At 38.4% G+C, this 18,953-nt stretch overlaps 1 protein-coding gene across 7 annotated transcripts in view; it reads right to left on the bottom strand.

Moving 5' to 3' along the window:
* cdc42bpab (CDC42 binding protein kinase alpha (DMPK-like) b) overlaps window positions 1-18,953 on the bottom strand; it is a 59,176-nt gene that overhangs the window by 17,169 nt on the left and 23,054 nt on the right. For 3 of the 7 annotated variants that reach the window (XM_084092092.1, XM_084092096.1, XM_084092093.1), the window contains exons 6-24: window positions 11,783-11,876; window positions 11,481-11,681; window positions 10,529-10,549; window positions 10,127-10,375; window positions 9,883-9,962; window positions 9,271-9,431; window positions 9,074-9,196; window positions 8,800-8,933; window positions 5,546-5,788; window positions 5,265-5,375; window positions 4,539-4,789; window positions 4,047-4,152; window positions 2,884-3,008; window positions 2,569-2,674; window positions 2,330-2,478; window positions 1,987-2,078; window positions 1,583-1,659; window positions 1,336-1,383; window positions 708-746 (exon numbers count right to left, since the gene is read on the bottom strand). In XM_084092092.1, coding sequence (XP_083948218.1) covers window positions 708-746; window positions 1,336-1,383; window positions 1,583-1,659; window positions 1,987-2,078; window positions 2,330-2,478; window positions 2,569-2,674; window positions 2,884-3,008; window positions 4,047-4,152; window positions 4,539-4,789; window positions 5,265-5,375; window positions 5,546-5,788; window positions 8,800-8,933; window positions 9,074-9,196; window positions 9,271-9,431; window positions 9,883-9,962; window positions 10,127-10,375; window positions 10,529-10,549; window positions 11,481-11,681; window positions 11,783-11,876 — 2,410 coding nt within the window. The remainder of the gene's footprint in view (window positions 1-707; window positions 747-1,335; window positions 1,384-1,582; window positions 1,660-1,986; window positions 2,079-2,329; window positions 2,479-2,568; window positions 2,675-2,883; window positions 3,009-4,046; window positions 4,153-4,538; window positions 4,790-5,264; window positions 5,376-5,545; window positions 5,789-8,799; window positions 8,934-9,073; window positions 9,197-9,270; window positions 9,432-9,882; window positions 9,963-10,126; window positions 10,376-10,528; window positions 10,550-11,480; window positions 11,682-11,782; window positions 11,877-18,953) is intronic. The other 4 variants (XM_084092094.1, XM_084092098.1, XM_084092097.1 and 1 more) reach the window with 3 other exon arrangements.

Genomic DNA, 18,953 nt, shown 5'->3' with positions numbered 1-18,953 from the left:
TTTATTTTAAATAAAAATCTTTTGTACCATATTAAATGTCTTTACTGTCAGTTTTGATCCATTTAAAATTCAATGCATCCTTGCTGAATAAAAATATCTTACCGACCCCAAACATTTGAATGGTAGTGTATTTCCCCTTTTCCTCATATACAAAGCTATCCTATAGCTTTTTGTAGTTTGACAGTCTTTGTATGAAAAAGGAGGACAGTACAAACTCTTACTAACTTCTGTGAACCAAGGAAGAAAGTAAGCATCATCTTGAGGGAGAGTAAATTATGAGAAAATGTTCATTTTTAAGTAAACAAACTTATTTTTGTCTTTATAATCTTTATATATGAGCTAAAGTTAAATTTAGATCCAAATATTGAGCCACGTAAATTAATTCTATATCCTTCCATTTAAAAAGGCTTTTGAAATGACTATAAAAGCTCATGGTATGGAAAATAAACCACCAAGTTTAATTAACCAACCCAGACAAAAAAACAGTTTCTCTGAAGTACATTCATATGATATGCATGTGGATAGATTAAAGGAAGTTTCCCAAACACATTTCAGATGCATTTGAGCATCAAAGGTCTCATGCAATACAGATATCACCACAATCAGCTGCCACCGATGCAGTTTGCAAAACAAGCCATCACAACCACAGGAGAAAAACAATATGATAGGGGGATTTTACTGTGACGCAGGACAAAAGTGGGTCTTACACGTCTGGTTTTGCTTCCGAGACCAAAAGAGGGTGACCGCTTCATATGGAGAGAGAAAGAAGATGAGAAGAGAGTCAAACTTCATGTGCAATGTCAGCTGGATAGGATAAAGACCTGGGATGGCAGGCAGGAAAACGGAGGGAAGGGAATGAGGGCATGTAAGAACACGTCTAATCTGTGGATGGATTTCTGAGGATAGTTTACATGCACAAAGAAATCACTTCACGTCAAAGAACTCCAAGGAGTCACTACCAAAGAGACTGAGGTGGATGTAGGATCAGATAAGGAAAACATAATATCGGTAGAGTGTAAAAACAGGTCAATATTTAATTCAATCCTGAAAAGTATCAATAAAAAGGATTTGAGTAGTGAAAAAATTACTTTATTTCCCAATTTGTCTGTACTGTATATTTTTATGCTTATTTGAGTATTGTGCTATTAGCTTGGTAACATGCTAATGTCAAACTCAATTAGAATCAATTGCGAGTTGAGTTTTCTGTTGTTTTCTGATATTATTCCTGTAGGAGATTCATAACGGGAGTAGGGCTTTTGTTTGTCTGCTTTTAAATGTGTAAAATGAATGATGTAAAAAGACATTGCACTATAACATGGCTGAAGGAGAACTTACATCTTCCCAAAATTCAACTAAAGAAGATGAAGAGGAAGAAAATGAGTCCTGATTGGCAACAGAATGAAAAAAAGCAAAAACAATAATCATACACATTATGACAGGAGAAAAAAACAGAAAATAATAAAACAGATCAGGAGGTTACAGAAGAATACAGAAAACAAACAGAAAAAAAATAAATAAGAATGATGAAAATGATTTATTTGGAAACCAGAGCGACCTTCTATGCAGATGTTCTCAAACTTACATCAAACTGATCCAGAGCAGAAGTGGGCGCATTGAGGAATGCCAAGAAGGAATTCTGTGAATCCTGATGCTTCACACCTACAAATGACAGAATCTTATTAAAAGATCTATTTAAATTTCACAAAGCCAGACCTGTTGTTAGCATGCGACACTGTGAAAAGCAATGCTGCACAGATCATGCGGATATTTGATTGTCACCAGAGTTGTTTATTGTTACTTAATTCATTTTTGTTAATTGAAATAAGGCAGATATAGAATAAAATAAACAAAACTTAAACAAAAATGAGTTGAAGTACAAAATGACTCAAACTAAACTGCAATAAAAATGAATTAATGCTGTATAAAAAAAAAATCTAATAAATGACTAAATAAAACAGAAAATATGTAAATAACACAGATTGTTACCTCTTCTCAGCCTCAGCTCCTCTGTCTCCTTCCTCAGCCTCTCAATTTCCGTCAGCAGCTCCTGGTTTCTACTATCGGATTCTTGCAATTTGCTGTGAGACAAAAATAACAGACAGAAAACTATGTCACTCTATTTAAATTTAACCTCATTCGAGAAGAAAGTGTGAACAAATGAAACTAAGTTCAGCCATTTCACCAAATTAAAAAAACAAAGAGAATATCAAAAAAATGTTTGTTGAGCTGAAAAAACAAACAAACATTAGACTTTAAATCAAATCAGCAAATAAAATCTCTGTGGTTTCAGTAGAGTTGAGCAGAACTATGTTGATGTGTGTGGCCTCACCATTCCGTGGCAATGCTGGATGCTTTGACTTTGTTAAGCTCGTCCTGGATGGACTGTTTGGCTCTGATCTCGGCATCCAGCGCAGACTGCAGCTCCAGACGCGCAGACATGTCTAGCTTAGCAAAGCGCCTCATCTTCCACGGCATGTCCTGACAAAGCGAGAGAGACCCACCACATCAGAAGAGCAGGAATAAGAGGATATGCGTTTCATCCTTATCTGATGTGTGTGTGTGTCTCACCGTTCCTCTAGCTCCCAAGCTGGTGTTCCTGAGCCCTTCAAGCTCCTCTGTCATTTTTGTGGCCAGAGCTTGGAGGTAACCACGAGCATCCTTCTCGTCGCTCACCCTGCACAGATCAGCTTGAAATGAAGCATACAATCTGTGTTCTTATTTAAAATTGAAAAGTGATGAATGGTCACAAGATGGCCACTTGATCTGCATCATCTGCATGATGTGAATCTGCACAGCCATGCAGATCTGGGTAAAGGTCACCATCATAATGTCTTTCTCTGCAGGTGTGATGGCAAGCAGCTGCAGGTAGGGGGCTCCACTCACCACTGGATGATCTCAGTTATCTGGGCCTCCCAGTGGGCAACGCTTTCCTTCTTATCAGCCAACTCTCTCATCTCCTCCTCCAGCTGCCTGTGACTACTGCTGAGCTGCTCATACATCGAGTTCAGCTGAAGAGAGAAAAAGAGACCACAAAGGAGAGTAAAGATGGGAGGAAGCAGACAGATGGAGATTGGATGGATAAGACAGCCATTGCTATGTGGTTAAGGTGCTTGTCATTGTTATCAGTGTTGTTATTGTTAACTGAAACCATTAAAATCCATTTAAACTTAAAAAAAAAAAAAAAACGAAAATAGAAAGACTTCAAAGGAAATCAGCAAACTAAATTTCTCTAGTTTCGGTAATCTACTTGATATGTGTGGTCTCACCATTTTGTGCCAATGTTGGATGCTTAAAAAACTAATTAAAATAGAAATGTTGTTTGGTTGTCCATCCTTAAGTATAAATCTATTCTGCTTGTTTTATCATCTGAGTGATTAGAAAAGTAATAGCACATTTTGTAGTTTATCCCATCCTTGATCAACCTCTCTAGCTTTTATCGGTTCTTTGTTCTGTAGGAAACTGAACTTTGTCCAAAAGACAGGAAGCAAACATACTTTGTTACGGCAAGTCTATACAAAACTTCTGTAGTGCTCTTTTTTATTGGAATGTGACTTTATTCAGGCATTTTACATCCTGGTTCAATTCCTTCCAAATGCCATCATTCTTGCTTATGTTTCGAAACCCCATCCAATCTGGCATTTGACATGACAGCCCTGGCCGGCTGCGCTATTGTTTTAAACTGCCTTTGTGTTTTGGGTTTCCAGGTATTTTTACGAAATGAATAATGTTTAATATCCATGCCACCAAAAATAAGGAGCCCTTTAATATCTGATATGTCCAAACTTGCAGAATTATTTGACTGGCTGATTCCGATTTTACCTCGCGGTCCAAAGTAAACAGTGGCTGAGCCAAGAAGCAATTTTGTTTAAGTGTGCGTGGTTACAATCTCTCTCTAGGAATGTTAGCGGATTTGTGGAGAGGGTGCCAAAGGAGAAGGGGGAATTTCAGACAGGATTTGATGTATACTTTTTGTGATGAAAGAGACACAGGCTAATGAATATCATGAACATTGGCATATGTGTTTTTGAGAGTGATACAGATCTCACCTTCTCAACTTCACTTGTAAGCTTCTTGTTATCGTCTGTCAGATGGGCTCTCTCCCTCTCGTACTTCTGCTTGTTCTCTGTTTCAAACTCCTCTCGCTCAGTTTGGCTATTGCAAACACAATAATGAACATGATGAAGTTTGCAGTACAGCTACATTCTGCTACCATGGAGCTTTTTAACACAAACTATTCAATGTAAAGAAACAAATCTACAGGTTCACTTTGGTTGCTCAAGAAAAGCTGGTGGTTTCATCTTCAAATATCATGACCATGAACACTTCGCAGACCACAGTTGGTTATTCTAGTCAATACATTCAAATTCAGATTTATGCCTCTAAACGCCATTTCTCTGGTCCTTCAGTTTGGCCTTTCTGTGTAAGTGGGCAGCAGACAAGAAAAGCTGTAAATATCTGCTTGTGCGAAGGCTGAGTGTGCCAGCAGCTGAATAATTACATGATGGAAAGAATGAGTTTTGATATAGTTATACATGTACCTTTCTCTGCGGGTTTTCTCCAGTTTGTCTTTAAGCATGAGAATCTCTTTCTGGAGTGTGAGGTGTTGACCCTCGGCATCACGTAGCAAGTTCTTGAGGCCCTTCAGCTCAGTGCTGTGGAGCGTCTCCCGGCGAGACAACTCCTCCTCGTACTGTACGTTCTTCTTCTCCAGCTCTGCCCGCAAGCGCATCAGCTCCTGCTGCTGGTCTGAGCTTGGCGCTGTGTGAGACGGCCCAGTCTGTTTCAACTGCTGCAAGAGGACCAAGACATACATATGTGAGTGTAAAGTACAGTAGAAGAAAAGACTAACGCTGCATCCAAAATCACGTACTTGAATTTGAATTTACTATGTGACGTTTAAAAAAATATGCTCTATATAGTATGAAAATGGGTAGTATGAATGAAATTCGTATGTACTACATCCGCCGTCTGTTGCGTCACTTCACTTCAATTCATAAATCTCCTCCCATGGCCTCACGGGATAGTAAAGTGTCCATCAAATGCGCACTTCAGAATACTATGTATTTGGACATACTACTCTTTTAGTGTACTGTTTTTCGCATACTATATAGTACATACTATATAGCAGTATTTGATTTTGGACACAGTGTAAGAGAACAAGAGAAAAGGGGGAATTGAGTGTCTAAAAATGTTTTTTATATGTAAAAGTCATATTTCATATTCCAATTATTAATGCATATTAATGTAGTCATGCACTGTGTCACCTTCATTCCTTCCAGCTCCTCTTCTAGTTGTCTACTGAACTGTTCAGTTCTCTCTCGTAGCTTTCTCTCCTTCTGAGCTTCTGCCGCCTGCTCCTCAGCCAGGGCCTCCAACTGAAAGGACAACACCACAAACATCAAATATGCAGCCATCAAATCCACAAATATGATACCACTGATGATTGCTGGGGCACTGCATCAAAATTAAAGCCATATTGACTTTGCTTATATAGTGGTCTAACACCAGTAAGTTCCAGCAGGGTGGGTGGTTTTGAAGCATATACCTCTTTGCGCATTTTCTCAGCCTTGCGTATCTCTAGCCGCAGAGCCTCTAGTTTTTGCGACACTCCTTCCAGCTCCTCTTCTTTGTCTCGGAACTGTCGGCTCAGCCGCTGCTTTTGTGATCGCAGATCACTCAGCTGTTCGTTTAGCTCAGAGAACTCCTTCATGGCCATCTTCTTTTGACTGTGAGCCTCCTTCAGCTCCTTCCACTGAGCCTTCACCTTCTCTCCCAACTCCAGCAGTTCCTTCACATTTTCATTACAGAATCAACATTAATATAACTTACCTTCTAGGATCAACTTAAGTCATTTAGTTAAAGAGTAATCTGTTAAATGGCACAGTTAAAGATTAAAGTCAACTCAGGTCGCTGTGACCATTAAACTATGCCAGCAAATCATAAACAAGGAAACTAGTTGGTCATTTATGGCAATTACCCAGAAAAAACAAAGCATAGAGCAGATTAAAGTGGCTAGCTAGTCTTCCAGTCTAGCAAAGCTGTCTGTTTGGATGGTTTTTAGACCACTTAAAACCGTCTAAGACCAGCAAATCTCAGACTATATTAAGCTATAGATTAAAAGCCTAATTTTTGGATTTAAAAGGGGCCATGACATAATTTTTTAAAAATATTTTACTATGTTCCTTTAGGTTAACTTATGATGTTAATAAAAGCTTTTGTACTATATATATATATATATATATATATATATATATACACTCCTGAACAAAATCTTAAGACCGGGGGAAACATTGCAAGTATTTGCATTTCGCGCTGGTGGATCATGACCGGGTTGTAAGTACTGCTTCAAAATGCCAAAAGAAGAAACGGGAGCAACAGACAAAAAATAGAGAGCAGGCAATTTATTGAAAACTGCATTTAAACTCAAACAGGCTGTTCATCAGCTGATCAAAAGTTTAAGACCATAGCCATAAAAAGGTAAAATCTACACAAAAATATGGCTTTCATGTCATTGTTCTTCAAGCAGTCCTACTGTCACGATCTCCTGATGGCAAAGGCAAAAAGGCTTTCTCTCTTTGAACGTGGCAGGATTGTTGAGCTGCACAAGCAAGGGCTCTTGCAACGCGCCATTGCTGCTGAGGTTGGATGCAGTAAGAGAGTCATTTTACATTTCTTAAAAGATCCTAAGAGTTATGGGACAAAAAAGTCAAGTGGTAGACCCAAAAAAAATTCACCTGCACTGAGCCGGAGGATCCGACGGGTTGTTCGTGCAGACACAGGTCAATCCTCGACCCAAATTAAGGCCCTTACTGATGCTGACTGCAGCCCAATAACCATAAGACGTCATCTGCGAGAGAAGGGCTTCAAGAACAAAAAACGTCTTCAAAGGCCACGTCTCCTCCCACGCCACAAACTTGCCCATTTGGAATTTGCAAGGGAGCACCAAACATGTGACATTGAAGGTGGAAGAAACTTTTATTCTCTGACGAGAAAAAATGTAACCTGGACGGTCCTGATGGCCTCCAACGTTACTGCCATGACAAGGAGATCCCACCGGAGATGTTTTCTACGCGGCACAGTGGAGGAGGCTCCATCATGATCTGGGGTGCTTTTTCCTTCAATGGGAAAATGGAGCTTCAGGTTGTGCATGGCTGGCTATGTGGACCTGTTGCAGCGGGCATCCCTCTTGACTGAGGGCCCTCGTCTGTGCGGTAATGACTGGGTCTTTCAAGGACAACGCTGCAGTGCACAACTGACGAAGGACTTCTTCCAGGAGAATAACGTTGCTCTTTTGGACCATCCTGCGTGTTCCCCTGATCTAAATCACATTGAGAACATTTGGGGATAGATGGCAAGGGAAGTTTACAAAAACGGACGTCAGTTCCAGACCATGGATGCCCTTCGTGAAGCCATCTTCACCACATGGAGCAACGTTCCCAGCAGCCTCCTGGAAACAGACGCATAAAGCATGCCGAAACAAGTGTTTGAAGTGATCAACAAGAACGGTGGGGCTACTCACTACGGAGTCCTTTTTTGACACTTTTAGTTCTGTTGTGGGTTTATTTTTGGGCTATGGTCTTAAACTTTTGATCAGCTGATGAATAGCCTGTTTGAGTTTAAATGCAGTTTTCAATAAATTGCCTGCTCTCTATTTTTTGTCTCTTGCTCCTGTTTCTTCTTTTGGCATTTTGAAGCAGTACTTACAACCCGGTCATGATCCACCAGTGCGAAATGCGAATACTTGCAATGTTTCCCCCGGTCTTAAGATTTTGTTCAGGAGTGTATATATATATAGCCTTTAAGGCTTGTCAGTAACTGGCCACTGTTATGATTGGCTAATGACATTGCATAGGAAACAGTATCAATGCCCACTGGCTAGTGGCTATTGCATGTGAGTAAGTGTTTTGAAAACATTAGACAACAGACAAAGCATTATGAAATTGTTTACTTATGATTTGTGATGCAGCTGCTGTCAACAAAAGTTTATTTGCGAACTATTACACCGTGTTTCGTTTACTAAACAATCTGCAGTCAAATTTTCTGAACAAACATAATCCTCCAACACCATCTGAGACGCCATTAAAATAAACAATCCACTTGTTCCTGATGCTGGTAACCTTCTGAAGTCTGTACAGGGATGCAAACGAGTGCGTCAAAGCAAACGTTCCTTTACGCTTCTATTTACTTTTTCATTTGTCCACTTGTTGACAGACTCAAGCGTGTGAAGTAAAGTGAACGGGCATCTGTATACTGTATCCAGTGTTGACAGTATCAGTGATTATATTGGGTTCTATTTGCTTTTGACATAACGCTCACATCCAGTGTCGGCAAGTGTCAGCCATTAAGCGACAGAATCCCAGTAGGCGGGTCCTATGATGCGATGATGTAAAACTACAGGTATTTGTCAATGTCTTGCTCTGGAGGCAGGCATATGCAAATGTATTTGCCCATGTGACATCACAAGTCCTCCAATATCCAAATAAGCTGTTTGGAGTTTGATTAAATAAATGCTTTGTTTATAATAAGGAGGACTTTTTAAGCTCTGAAACTTGCAGGATTTTGCAGGAAACTTCTTATACATCAAAATATCAAGGCTTTATTAGATTTTTCATGTCATGACCCCTTTAAGATAAAAATGATTAAAGCTAGTAAATCACCTTGGCTCACCTGGTGAGGGCATGGTTGCACTAGTTAACCATATTTTAAACCATAGCTTCCCCACCATTGATTGGCGTATATGGCTAAATAACAGTATGATATTGTGCCTCATTTTTTTTTTAAATACAACGAAATAGGTACCTTGTGCAGATCATTTTTATCTTGTGTGACACCCTTCAGCTGCTTCTCTAAGCCCCTGATGACCTTAGACGAGTCTTCCAGGTCTCTTCGAGCAGTGCTGGCCTCCTGCAACTGCTGTTCCATTTGACCAGAGTCTGACATGACACAACATTATATAGTCTTTGTCCAAAGATGTCACTAACCTCAATGGGTAATCAATAAGAGTACAATAAAGACCCAAGACCGGGATTGTGCCCTTAACTGTGTGCGTTTTAACCCAATATCGAGCTCTCACCTGCGATCTGTTTCTTCAGGATGTCGATCTCACTCTTTAAACTCCTGATCTCTACCTCTGTATTAGCATTCACAGGGGCGTCCGAATCAGGGTACTGCAGTGCTTGCACTGTCTGCGTGGACTCTAAGGGAAAAAATAAGTTTCAGAGAGACAGAAGGATAAAATGTGATTTATTCTGGATGTGTTAGTGCCCTCACCATGTAGTTTACGGGTAAGTTCGGTCTTCTCCTGCTCTAGACGTCTGATCCTTCTCTCATAGGCTTCAGAAGCCAAGCTCTCCTCCAGACTACGCTGAAGATCAGCATCTACCTGTGCAGGTCCAATGGACTCTCGCAGACACCCTCGATCTGACAGTGTGCTAAAGAACCACATATATCACACAAGTGCAATTAAAATTGTATTAAAATAATAATATTGTTAAAGTGCACAGCACCTTACACTACTGTTCAAAATTTTGGGGTTGGTTAGATTTTTAAAAGTTTTTGAAAGAAGTCTCTTATGCTCACCAAACCTGTATTTATTTGATGAAAAATATGGTAGAAACTATAATATTGTGAAATATTCTTCAAATTTGAAAGAATTTTTCTGGAAACCAAGAAAAAAACAAATTCATGATCATTTGACGAATAGAAAGTTCAAAGTCTTTTGTAACAATGTCAATGTCTTTACTTTCACTTTCGATCAATTTAAAGCATCTTGCTAAATAAAAGTATTCTTTCTTTCAACAAAGAAAGTCTTACTGACCGCAAACTGAACAGTAGTGTACCTAATTAAGAAAGGCATGATGAATAAAAAGTTGTCTGACTCACCATTTGCTTGTGTAGGTGAAGCCTATGAATGGGAGGTGGTGTCCAGAAAATGCTGTGTGTGAAGGTGGGGGCAACGTCTCCTAAAATATTTCAGAAAAACAATCTAAGACTCAAACATCCATTAAAGTCATCCAGTAACACTGCATAATGGCCTGCTCAACTACATACTAATGCATTTGTGTGAATAAACAAACAAAAAAAACATTGACTACAGGATAAAATTAGAACAAAACTAGACGCATACACAGTTTTTGAGGCAATCGTCATCCACATCAAAGTTGGAGGTGTCAGTGGGGCTGCTGACTTCAGGGATGTAGGGGGCTTCGCACATGCGGATGTTGTCCCAGTCGATGCCTGTGAAAAAGGGGTGCTGTTTAAAGTCGTCGATGCCATTCTGGCCCAGCCGGTGTTCTCTGCTGCAGATCAGCCGGCGGATGAGATCTTTAGCCTCCTCGGACACATCCGTCACCTGAAGTGGGAACTGGAAGCGCTCCTGAGAAAGAAAGAGTTGGAATATACTTGAGCATTGCAGAGTAAGACTATCATTTATCTCTACCTAACTACGCTAGTTACGGTGGTTTAAGATGTGCTCCATTAGTTAAGTCCCACACAAAACTAAATGAACCTTGATGAAAAGGTGAATTACCTCATTGTTAGGTTGAGATGACTAATCCAGAATAAAATAGTGAAGGAAAGACAAAAAGAATTTTTAATTCAAAACTTCTATAATTCACTCATGACTTTTTTGTTTTATACTAAGTAAGATACACATACAAATTATTGTATTGGTTAACTAACAGAAGGAATGGGTTACCTAGAAATTAAAGGGGACCTATTATGCCCTTTCTTAAAGTCTTAATTTTGTTTTTGGGGTCTACTAGAATAGGTTTTCATAGTTGCAGCACCTCTCTTCCCAGTCTGTCAGTAACGCTCTGTTTAGTTTCTGTCTCTATAAAGCCCCTCCTTCTGAACAGCGCAATGTGCTCTGATTGGTTGGCTGGACCAGTGTTTTGTGATTGGTCAACCACTTCGAAAGTGTTTCAGAAATGTCACGCCTCCTACCATAACCGCGAGTTTCAACAGGCTACTTATGCAAATCAACAAAGAGGCATTTCAGGGAGTTCATAAACAGTGCTTACTGATATAGAGAATAACTCCCTTTGGAGTGGACTTTGTGCATCATAACTTTGCAGACCCTTTCATGCTCAAACAGCAACCTCACACACTAAAGAAATTTGAAAATGTAAAAAAGCACAATAGGACCCCTTTAAGCTACTCTAACCGCAAACGGATTTCAGAAGTGCACCTCCACAATTAAAGGTGAAATGTGCAATTTCTCAGCACTAGCATCACAAACTGCAACTTCATAAAACACTCGTTTTCCTGAACAAAATATAATGATTTGGATAGCGCTACAGTGTTTTTACACTATTCAGGGGAATCAACCAATGAATGGCTTGCATTCAGTTGTCTCTGAAGGAAGAATGTATTTTAAAATTGAAAGATTACACACATCACCTTTAAACAAACATAGGAAATAACGACATGTTCAATTCTAGTGGTACAGAATTGCCTGTTGGTATACGATGCAAACAAACCTTATGGTTCATGATCTTGCCGTATGTCTCCACCAGAGACTCAGCATAAAAGGGTGTCTCTCCATAAAGCATCTCGTACATGCACACACCTAGAGACCACCAGTCACACTCCGGCCCATACTTTCCCTTCCCGTCCTCCATAGCCTGCAAGATCTCCGGAGAGATGTAGTCCGGGGTCCCAACTGCAACAGAGGACTGGACCTATGAGAAAACGTGTACAGGAAGACAGAAATTTATAACACAACACTTACTGAGCAAGAAATCATGTGCTTGACAGCTTTAGGACTGAAAATCAAACTCACTGTCCCATCTTCCATGAGTTTAAGGCAGGAGCCAAAGTCAGCCAGCCGGATGTGACCGTTCATGTCCATCAGGATATTGTCTGGCTTAATATCTCTGATTAAACATAAAACACAATCACAAACACTCATTATACAAAACAAAAATGAACCATAACAAAGGAGTATAATAGAATGATAGTGCGCCATGGCAATGTCATACTAAATGAATACAGTAATCATTCGGTGCCATGGCATGTATGTATACAAAAATCACATCATATAAATAAAATAAAATAATATAACTAAATATATTTACTTTTAATATTTAATTATATATTACATTTATAACATTTTATATTATAAAATTTAGTTTTAATTAAAGTATTATGTATAAGTGTGTGTGTGTGTGTGTGTATATGGTATGACCAAGGGCCTGTGGTGACTTAATAAGGGTCAAAGGTCATGTCTACATGTCATTGGACTGAGCCAAACAGCTAAAGCCTTACTGCAATCTTGCACTATTCAAATAACACCACAATTTGTGTCATGACTCGAGATTTCTAAACCGTCTGACATTCATACACCTTCTATGTGTAAGACAAAGTCTTTAAGTTTATCTATATCAATAAATCATGCAACTGTCCTGTGGTTGGCACAAGTACAGTGCTGGCTGTCGTAAAAGATATAAGCAAAACTTTGAAGGACACGCGCACACTATCTCACTCAAATAGCCGGGGGATTTACCAGCGTCAGCACATCATTAATCATAACAGCTCATAAACCCTAAAACTCAGCACTACTGAGTTTTTTTTTACATTATAGCCAACGTTTCAAATAAGACATTACAAGCTCATACAATGTGTGTGTGTGTGTGAGAGAGATCTTCCAGCTTTGGCACAGTGCTAGTACACGGAGTGAGTAGAGTAGGGGAAAGCACACCGAGTTTTTACATAAGTGTTGATTATTAATTGTCAGCAACGTGCAAGATATGACGATGTATGTGTGTGCGTGTGTGAGGTGAGAGGCAGGCAGCCATCCCCCGCTGGCAAGCAGTTGAATAGAGGGCCAAAAAGAACCATGTATCAGGGCTTTAACACAGAGAGGTTTGTCTGAGATTGTGTGAGGAACTCAGTGGGTGGTGGAATGATTTCAATAATGGCTTGACCTCATCCACACCGAATAATGAAGCAATACTGTCAAAACTACAATGTTTATAATATATAGCACTACTGTTTTGGGGTGTCATTTTCTTAAGTAATTGTGACCATTAATAAATAAACCAGACCAAAATGATTAAAAAATGTACTGTATACATAAGATTTTAATTCATTTTAATCATTTCACTATAAGTATATTTATACAGTACAAAACAAATTCATATAAAATATATTACTTAACTAAGCACTACCATTCAAAATGTAGGGGTTGTGAGATTTTCTAATGTTTTTGATTAAGTCTTATGATTCGATAAGTCTCCAATGCTCACAAAAGCTGCATTTATTTGAACAAAAATACAGTAAACAGCAATATTATGAAATAATATTATTACATTTCAAAATAATAGTTTTTTTATTTTTAACATAATTTAAAATGTAATTTATTCCTGTGATGGCAAAGCTGAATTTTAAGCATCATTACTCCAGTCTTCAGTGTCACGTGATTCTTCAGATCCATCCTTGCTGATTTGGTGATCAAGAAACATTATAATAATTATGTTGGAAACAGTTGTGCTGCTTAATATTTTGTGGAAACTTTTTTCAGGATTCTTTAAAGCATATACTAATTGAAAGTAAAGAACAGTAAAGAACAGTATCACTTTTTGATAAATTTAAAAGTATTCTTGCTAAATAAAAGTATTACTTTAAAAAGAAAAATCTTACTGACCCCAAACTTTTGAATGGTAGTGTATCTGTATAAATATATAAAGCACCCAAATTATTAAATTTTTTGTGGCAGATGAAAGCATTGTTTGACTTTTAATAAAAAGTTATCGCAATGAGACAATGTCTCATCAGGGGGGCTGGCAAAACATGCAGATGATGCAAACAAAGTATTTATTTAACGTATACATTTTCAAAAACAAAACTGAACCTGATACACAGCAAATCTCTCAAAAGCTATAATCCATGACCAATTCTGTGGACCATCCTTATCTGATTCTGTCACTGAGGTCTTTAACGGTTTTCCTTTCTAAGAAGGTCTTGGCTTGATTGTACGATTCTCACCGGCACGGTCCTGTGCCACAGAGCAAACAGCAGAAAGCGTAGGAGGACAAGCTAAACCAATTAAGAAGTAGAGAAACTCTGAACCAAACAAATATGCTCTGCAGAGACCATAGATTAGCATTACAAGCTAACAAAGTTTACCACAGATAATGTAGTCTAGCCATGACATAGATAATGTTACATAGCCATTGAAAATGACACTATAGCAACTCAGCAAATGTAACACTTATTTTCACTAATACTCCATTCTCGTGTACGTTAAGACTCCAATCATAGCTAAGCTTCCTTTTAAACTATTTTAAACTTGGCTTGCATTAAATCTATATTAGATTTTGTTAACTTGGCCGCATGCCTCCTGCTAGGCAAAAAGCCATTCACTTTGTAATGGTGCATTAAGGGGTTCGGTCTGGCCAGCAGGGGTTGTAGTGTAGGTGATAATTGGGTGGCTCTGTCCCGGTCTGCTGTCTTAAGGAGCAGCGGACAGCGAGCAGAGGGAGGTAATCCCACTTTAAGACCACAATAACCATCTGTGAGCACCATCTGGACCTGCCTCATGCCTACCACAGGAAGAGCTGGTCAACTATAGAGGGGGTGGGACTCATTGTATGGGGATGTTGGATACATTTCAGCAGTTCACTCAGTCCTTTTTTTTTTTTACTCAATCCTTTAAAAAAAAAAAAAAAAAAAAAAAAAAAAGGAAAAGTGGAGTATGTGGAAACTTCAACTTGTAGGTCAAGGCCCCCTGGTTGAAAAAAAGCTGTTCTACAAGCACTAAGACCGCCGCCGGTGTCGCCAAACAAAGCTCTTTATGAGGTCATCCAATCACCTGTGCCGTTTCAAATGAATGTGACTTAATCCTCAGGCGACGACTGTGCATCTTTCTCTTTGATAGGGGATCTTAACAGGTAACAAGAGATTCCCTCTTGACTTTTAAGGTGCGATGAGCCATGTCTCTGTGGCGAATGAAACTCCAGCTAGCTTCCTTAGGAATCAGCTGAGACATCACACACATGGTTATTGATCAATAGCCGGACACACATATGGCCCTGATCAATAACTGAATATAATGCAATAGTCACACACAACAAAATCACAGATGCTAGTGTGTCCGGTTGGCTCTTCAACTGTGACGTGGGCCGGTCCTCATCAGTGGAAGGATCAGAGCTCACCCTATGCAAATATCTGGCAGAGAGGAACCGGGCACTTAACACCACTTACGAGCACAATCTCTAAAAATCCTCCACTTTAACACAACAGCTTGCCCACTTAGTCTAATGAGGGCTGGGTGAAAGCAAGAGCTTCAAGCTTTTCCTGGAAGAAGCTTTCAGGGCAGGAGTCCACTAATGTGATCTGCAGACCAGAAACAATGTGTGAAACCTGTATTTAAAAATGTAAATATTAATAAATAAATGAAGAGACAAAATTAATTAGAGATTTAAGAAATCCATTTAAAGGCACAGTTCACACAAAAATTTAAATACTGTCATCATTTATTCACCGCCATGTCATTCCAAACTTTGCATCATGCCAGGTTTGATGTCAATGCTGAGACACTGTCATATGACTTTAGAGCTGTATTGTAGAGTTGTATCAACTAGAGCTGCATGGTTAAGTGAAATAAAACCGAAAATGCATTATGGCTTAAGGCACACTGAGCACGACGCTATGAAGCAAAGCGAATGGTCAGGGGGAAAAAATCTTGCTTTGTCGTTCCGCGATTGATGATCGTGCATGGTATATAGCTCTGTATGGATCTATTAGCTTCGCAGGGATCTATTGTTTCGATTCAAGAGCGTCTTCGCATCGTACATTCACGTCGCTTAATCATGCTCAGTGTGACAGGCCTTTTGGTGTGATTATTATATTAGTGTGATTTAATTATATAAATAAATGAGCTGCATATTTTAGAGTGAAGCATGTCACTTGTACTATAAAACAAAATTATGTTTATTACATTATATTTATTAAATTCTTGATTTTTTTTATTTCACAGTGAAATATTAAAATAGTAATATTTCTTATTTTGTTGAATATATTTAAAGTGAAATAATAATAATAATAATAATAATAATAATAACAATAACAATAACAATAACAAGAATAATAATAATACTAATAATAATAATAATAATTATTATTATTATTATTATTATTATTATTATTATATGGTCATATGTAAATTACAACATTTTGGGCCAAATTGTACAGTCCTATAAACAAGCACAGCAAAACTTAAATCACAATAGATTTTATTTTAAAAAAAATAGTCTAGTATCGACTATTTTTATGGTGATTTTTGTTATCTTAATTGTATGTTAAACAGTAGTGTGAACATTCAACATCAGGGGATGTTTAGCAGAAAGTTGAAAGAAACTCATTCAAGTTTGGAATAACATGAGGGTGAGTACATAGAAGTTTAATTTTTAAGTGAAACATCCCTTTAAATCATTTTTTAGATGATACACTAATAATTATGGACCCATCACTGTGCATTCTTGCAGACTGTGGTGTCTCAACTATTTTCACACAGTACATCCACCCTCAAATGTACAGGCGCACTTATTCCCATATGCACACCCTTTAACATGGCTCATACAAAAACACACCCACACCAACCCCATCCCTGGAGACCAATCCACTCCGTCCCCACCCTCCACAAACCAGGCGTGCCAAACTCTCACGAGAGGAGAGTTGACCACACCTCTAACCCCATGATTACTGCCTTTAACTTTCCCCTGCCTGTCCCTCTGGGTGCCCCAAAAACAGACTGCAATTGGCAGACCAAGACTGCACATCAGTTTGTGAGGAAGACAACACGAGTACATTAGAGAAAGTGTGTGTGTTTGTACCTAAATGAAGTGTTCGGTGGGAGTGAAGCACACCCAAAGTCCCAGTACAAACACATTCATCACACTGAGTGCTCTATGGAACTGGTGCCTGTTATTATGCAAATATGGAGAAGCCAATTCCTGTATGATAACCAAAGATGGGCTCCAACCCAGCCATCCCTCGGACTAAACAGCCTTTTTTCCCAACTCATTTCCAACTTTAGTGCATGCTTAGCTGATTTGAAAACCCCATGAAATCGAAGTGGGTTTTTTGGCTTTTAATTCAAGTGTATTAGCTTTGAGTTCATCTATATGCTAATATACACCACCATTCATATTTTTGAAGGAAGTTTCTTATGCTCACCAAGGCTGTGTTTATTTGATTATTTCAGGAAACACAGTAATATTGTGAACTATTATTAAACTTTAAAATCACAGGGTTTTTTTAAAAAAATATATTCAGATTAATTTATTTTAATATATTAAAATATACTTATCAGTTAAAAACAGTTGTGTTGGTTAATATTTTTGTGGAAACTTTGATACATTTTCTTTCAGGATTTTTTGATGAATAGAAAGTTCAAAAGAACAGCATTTATTTGAAATAAAAATCTGTTGTAACATAAATGTCTTTACTGTCACTTTTGATCAATTTAATGCATATTTGCTGAATAAAAGTATTCATTTCTTTCAAATAAATCTTACTGACCCCAAACTTTTTACTCCTAAACATTGACAAAATTCACTTTAAGCAGACACGTGCTTTTAAAATGTACAGTCTTCTTTTCCCATGAAAACAGATCAAATATAATGATGACTCATAGAGCACTACACAGGATTTTGTCCAATCAAATGCTCTCTAGAATTAGAATATCCCTCCCCTAAAACCACAACCAACTAGCAAACATGGTTATTGCTGTGACATAACTAAAGCACACTGGCTTTTTAGAAAATAAGGATAACCCTAATCCTTTTTGTTTCAATAAAGGGGTCACATTCTGGCTGGTTAAAGGAACACTCCACCGTTTTTTGAAATAGGGCTTATTCACCTTCTTTCCTACATTTAGATAGGTGGGCAAATGCATTTTTGTCTCAGTGCATGCATTGTTTTAGTTTGACAGGGTCGGCACTAGCTTAGCTTAGCATAATGAATGGAATCCTTTGTTGCCAGCTAGCATGGCCTGAGTAAAAGTGATATACATTTTTTTTAAAACCCACCTAATTACTTCTTGTGGCCTGCGTATTCACAACAAGTACAAATAGCGATGCAGATTAACACTAGGCGATTTCCTAGGCAGATATTGACTTGGGACTATATTAGGGGGAAGCACAGGCGAAGCACTGCTGCTTGGGCGCAGAGATATCACGCCCAAGTAGCAGTGCTTCGCCTGTGCTTCCCCCTAATATAGTCCTTAATATATAAGTCAATATCTGCCTAGGAAATCGCCTAGTGTTAATCTGCATCGCTATTTGTACTTGTTGTGAATATGCAGACCACAAGAAGTAATTAGGTGGGTTTTTAAAAAAAATTATATCACTTTTACTCAGGACATGCTAGCTGGCAACAAAGGATTCCATTCATTATGCTAAGCTAAGCTAGCGCCGACCCTGTCAAAATAAAACAATGCATGCACTGAGACAAAAATGCATTTGCCCACCTATCTAAATGTAGGAAAGAAAGTGAATAAGCCCTATTTCAAAAAACGGTGGAGTGTTCCTTTAACATGGCTTTGGCTGTCAAATATTATCAGAATCATCTTTTTGCAATGACATCTGTCAATGTATTTAAGTATCAAAAGAATCTGTGTATTCTCACTAAAATAAAACTATTTTACAGGCAAACCAGACTGCAAAATGGATTGCTGTGGACAGTGATAGGATTATATTCAGGGATATGGAAATAAAACAACCAATATAATGACTTATAAAGCCACTTTTAATATTCAGTGCTTTTGTCAGCCAAAAAGCTGTCTTTAGATGTTTACAATTTGTAGGCTCAGAAAATATTGTTTATAATAGTGTTTAATTAACCAGCAAATCATGTAATTAATTCAGTCAACATTTGAAACTGATGGACAACCCTGGGGCCGACTGCATAAACTGCTAAGACTAGTCTTACAAGTTAGTCATCAAATTTGT

Source organism: Abramis brama (genome assembly GCF_963993115.1).
Source record: "Abramis brama genome assembly, chromosome: 18".
In the NCBI taxonomy this organism is placed as follows: Eukaryota; Metazoa; Chordata; class Actinopteri; order Cypriniformes; family Leuciscidae; genus Abramis; species Abramis brama.
The sequence above is the reverse complement of the archived record's forward strand: the minus strand, read 5'-3'. Positions and strand labels throughout refer to the sequence as shown.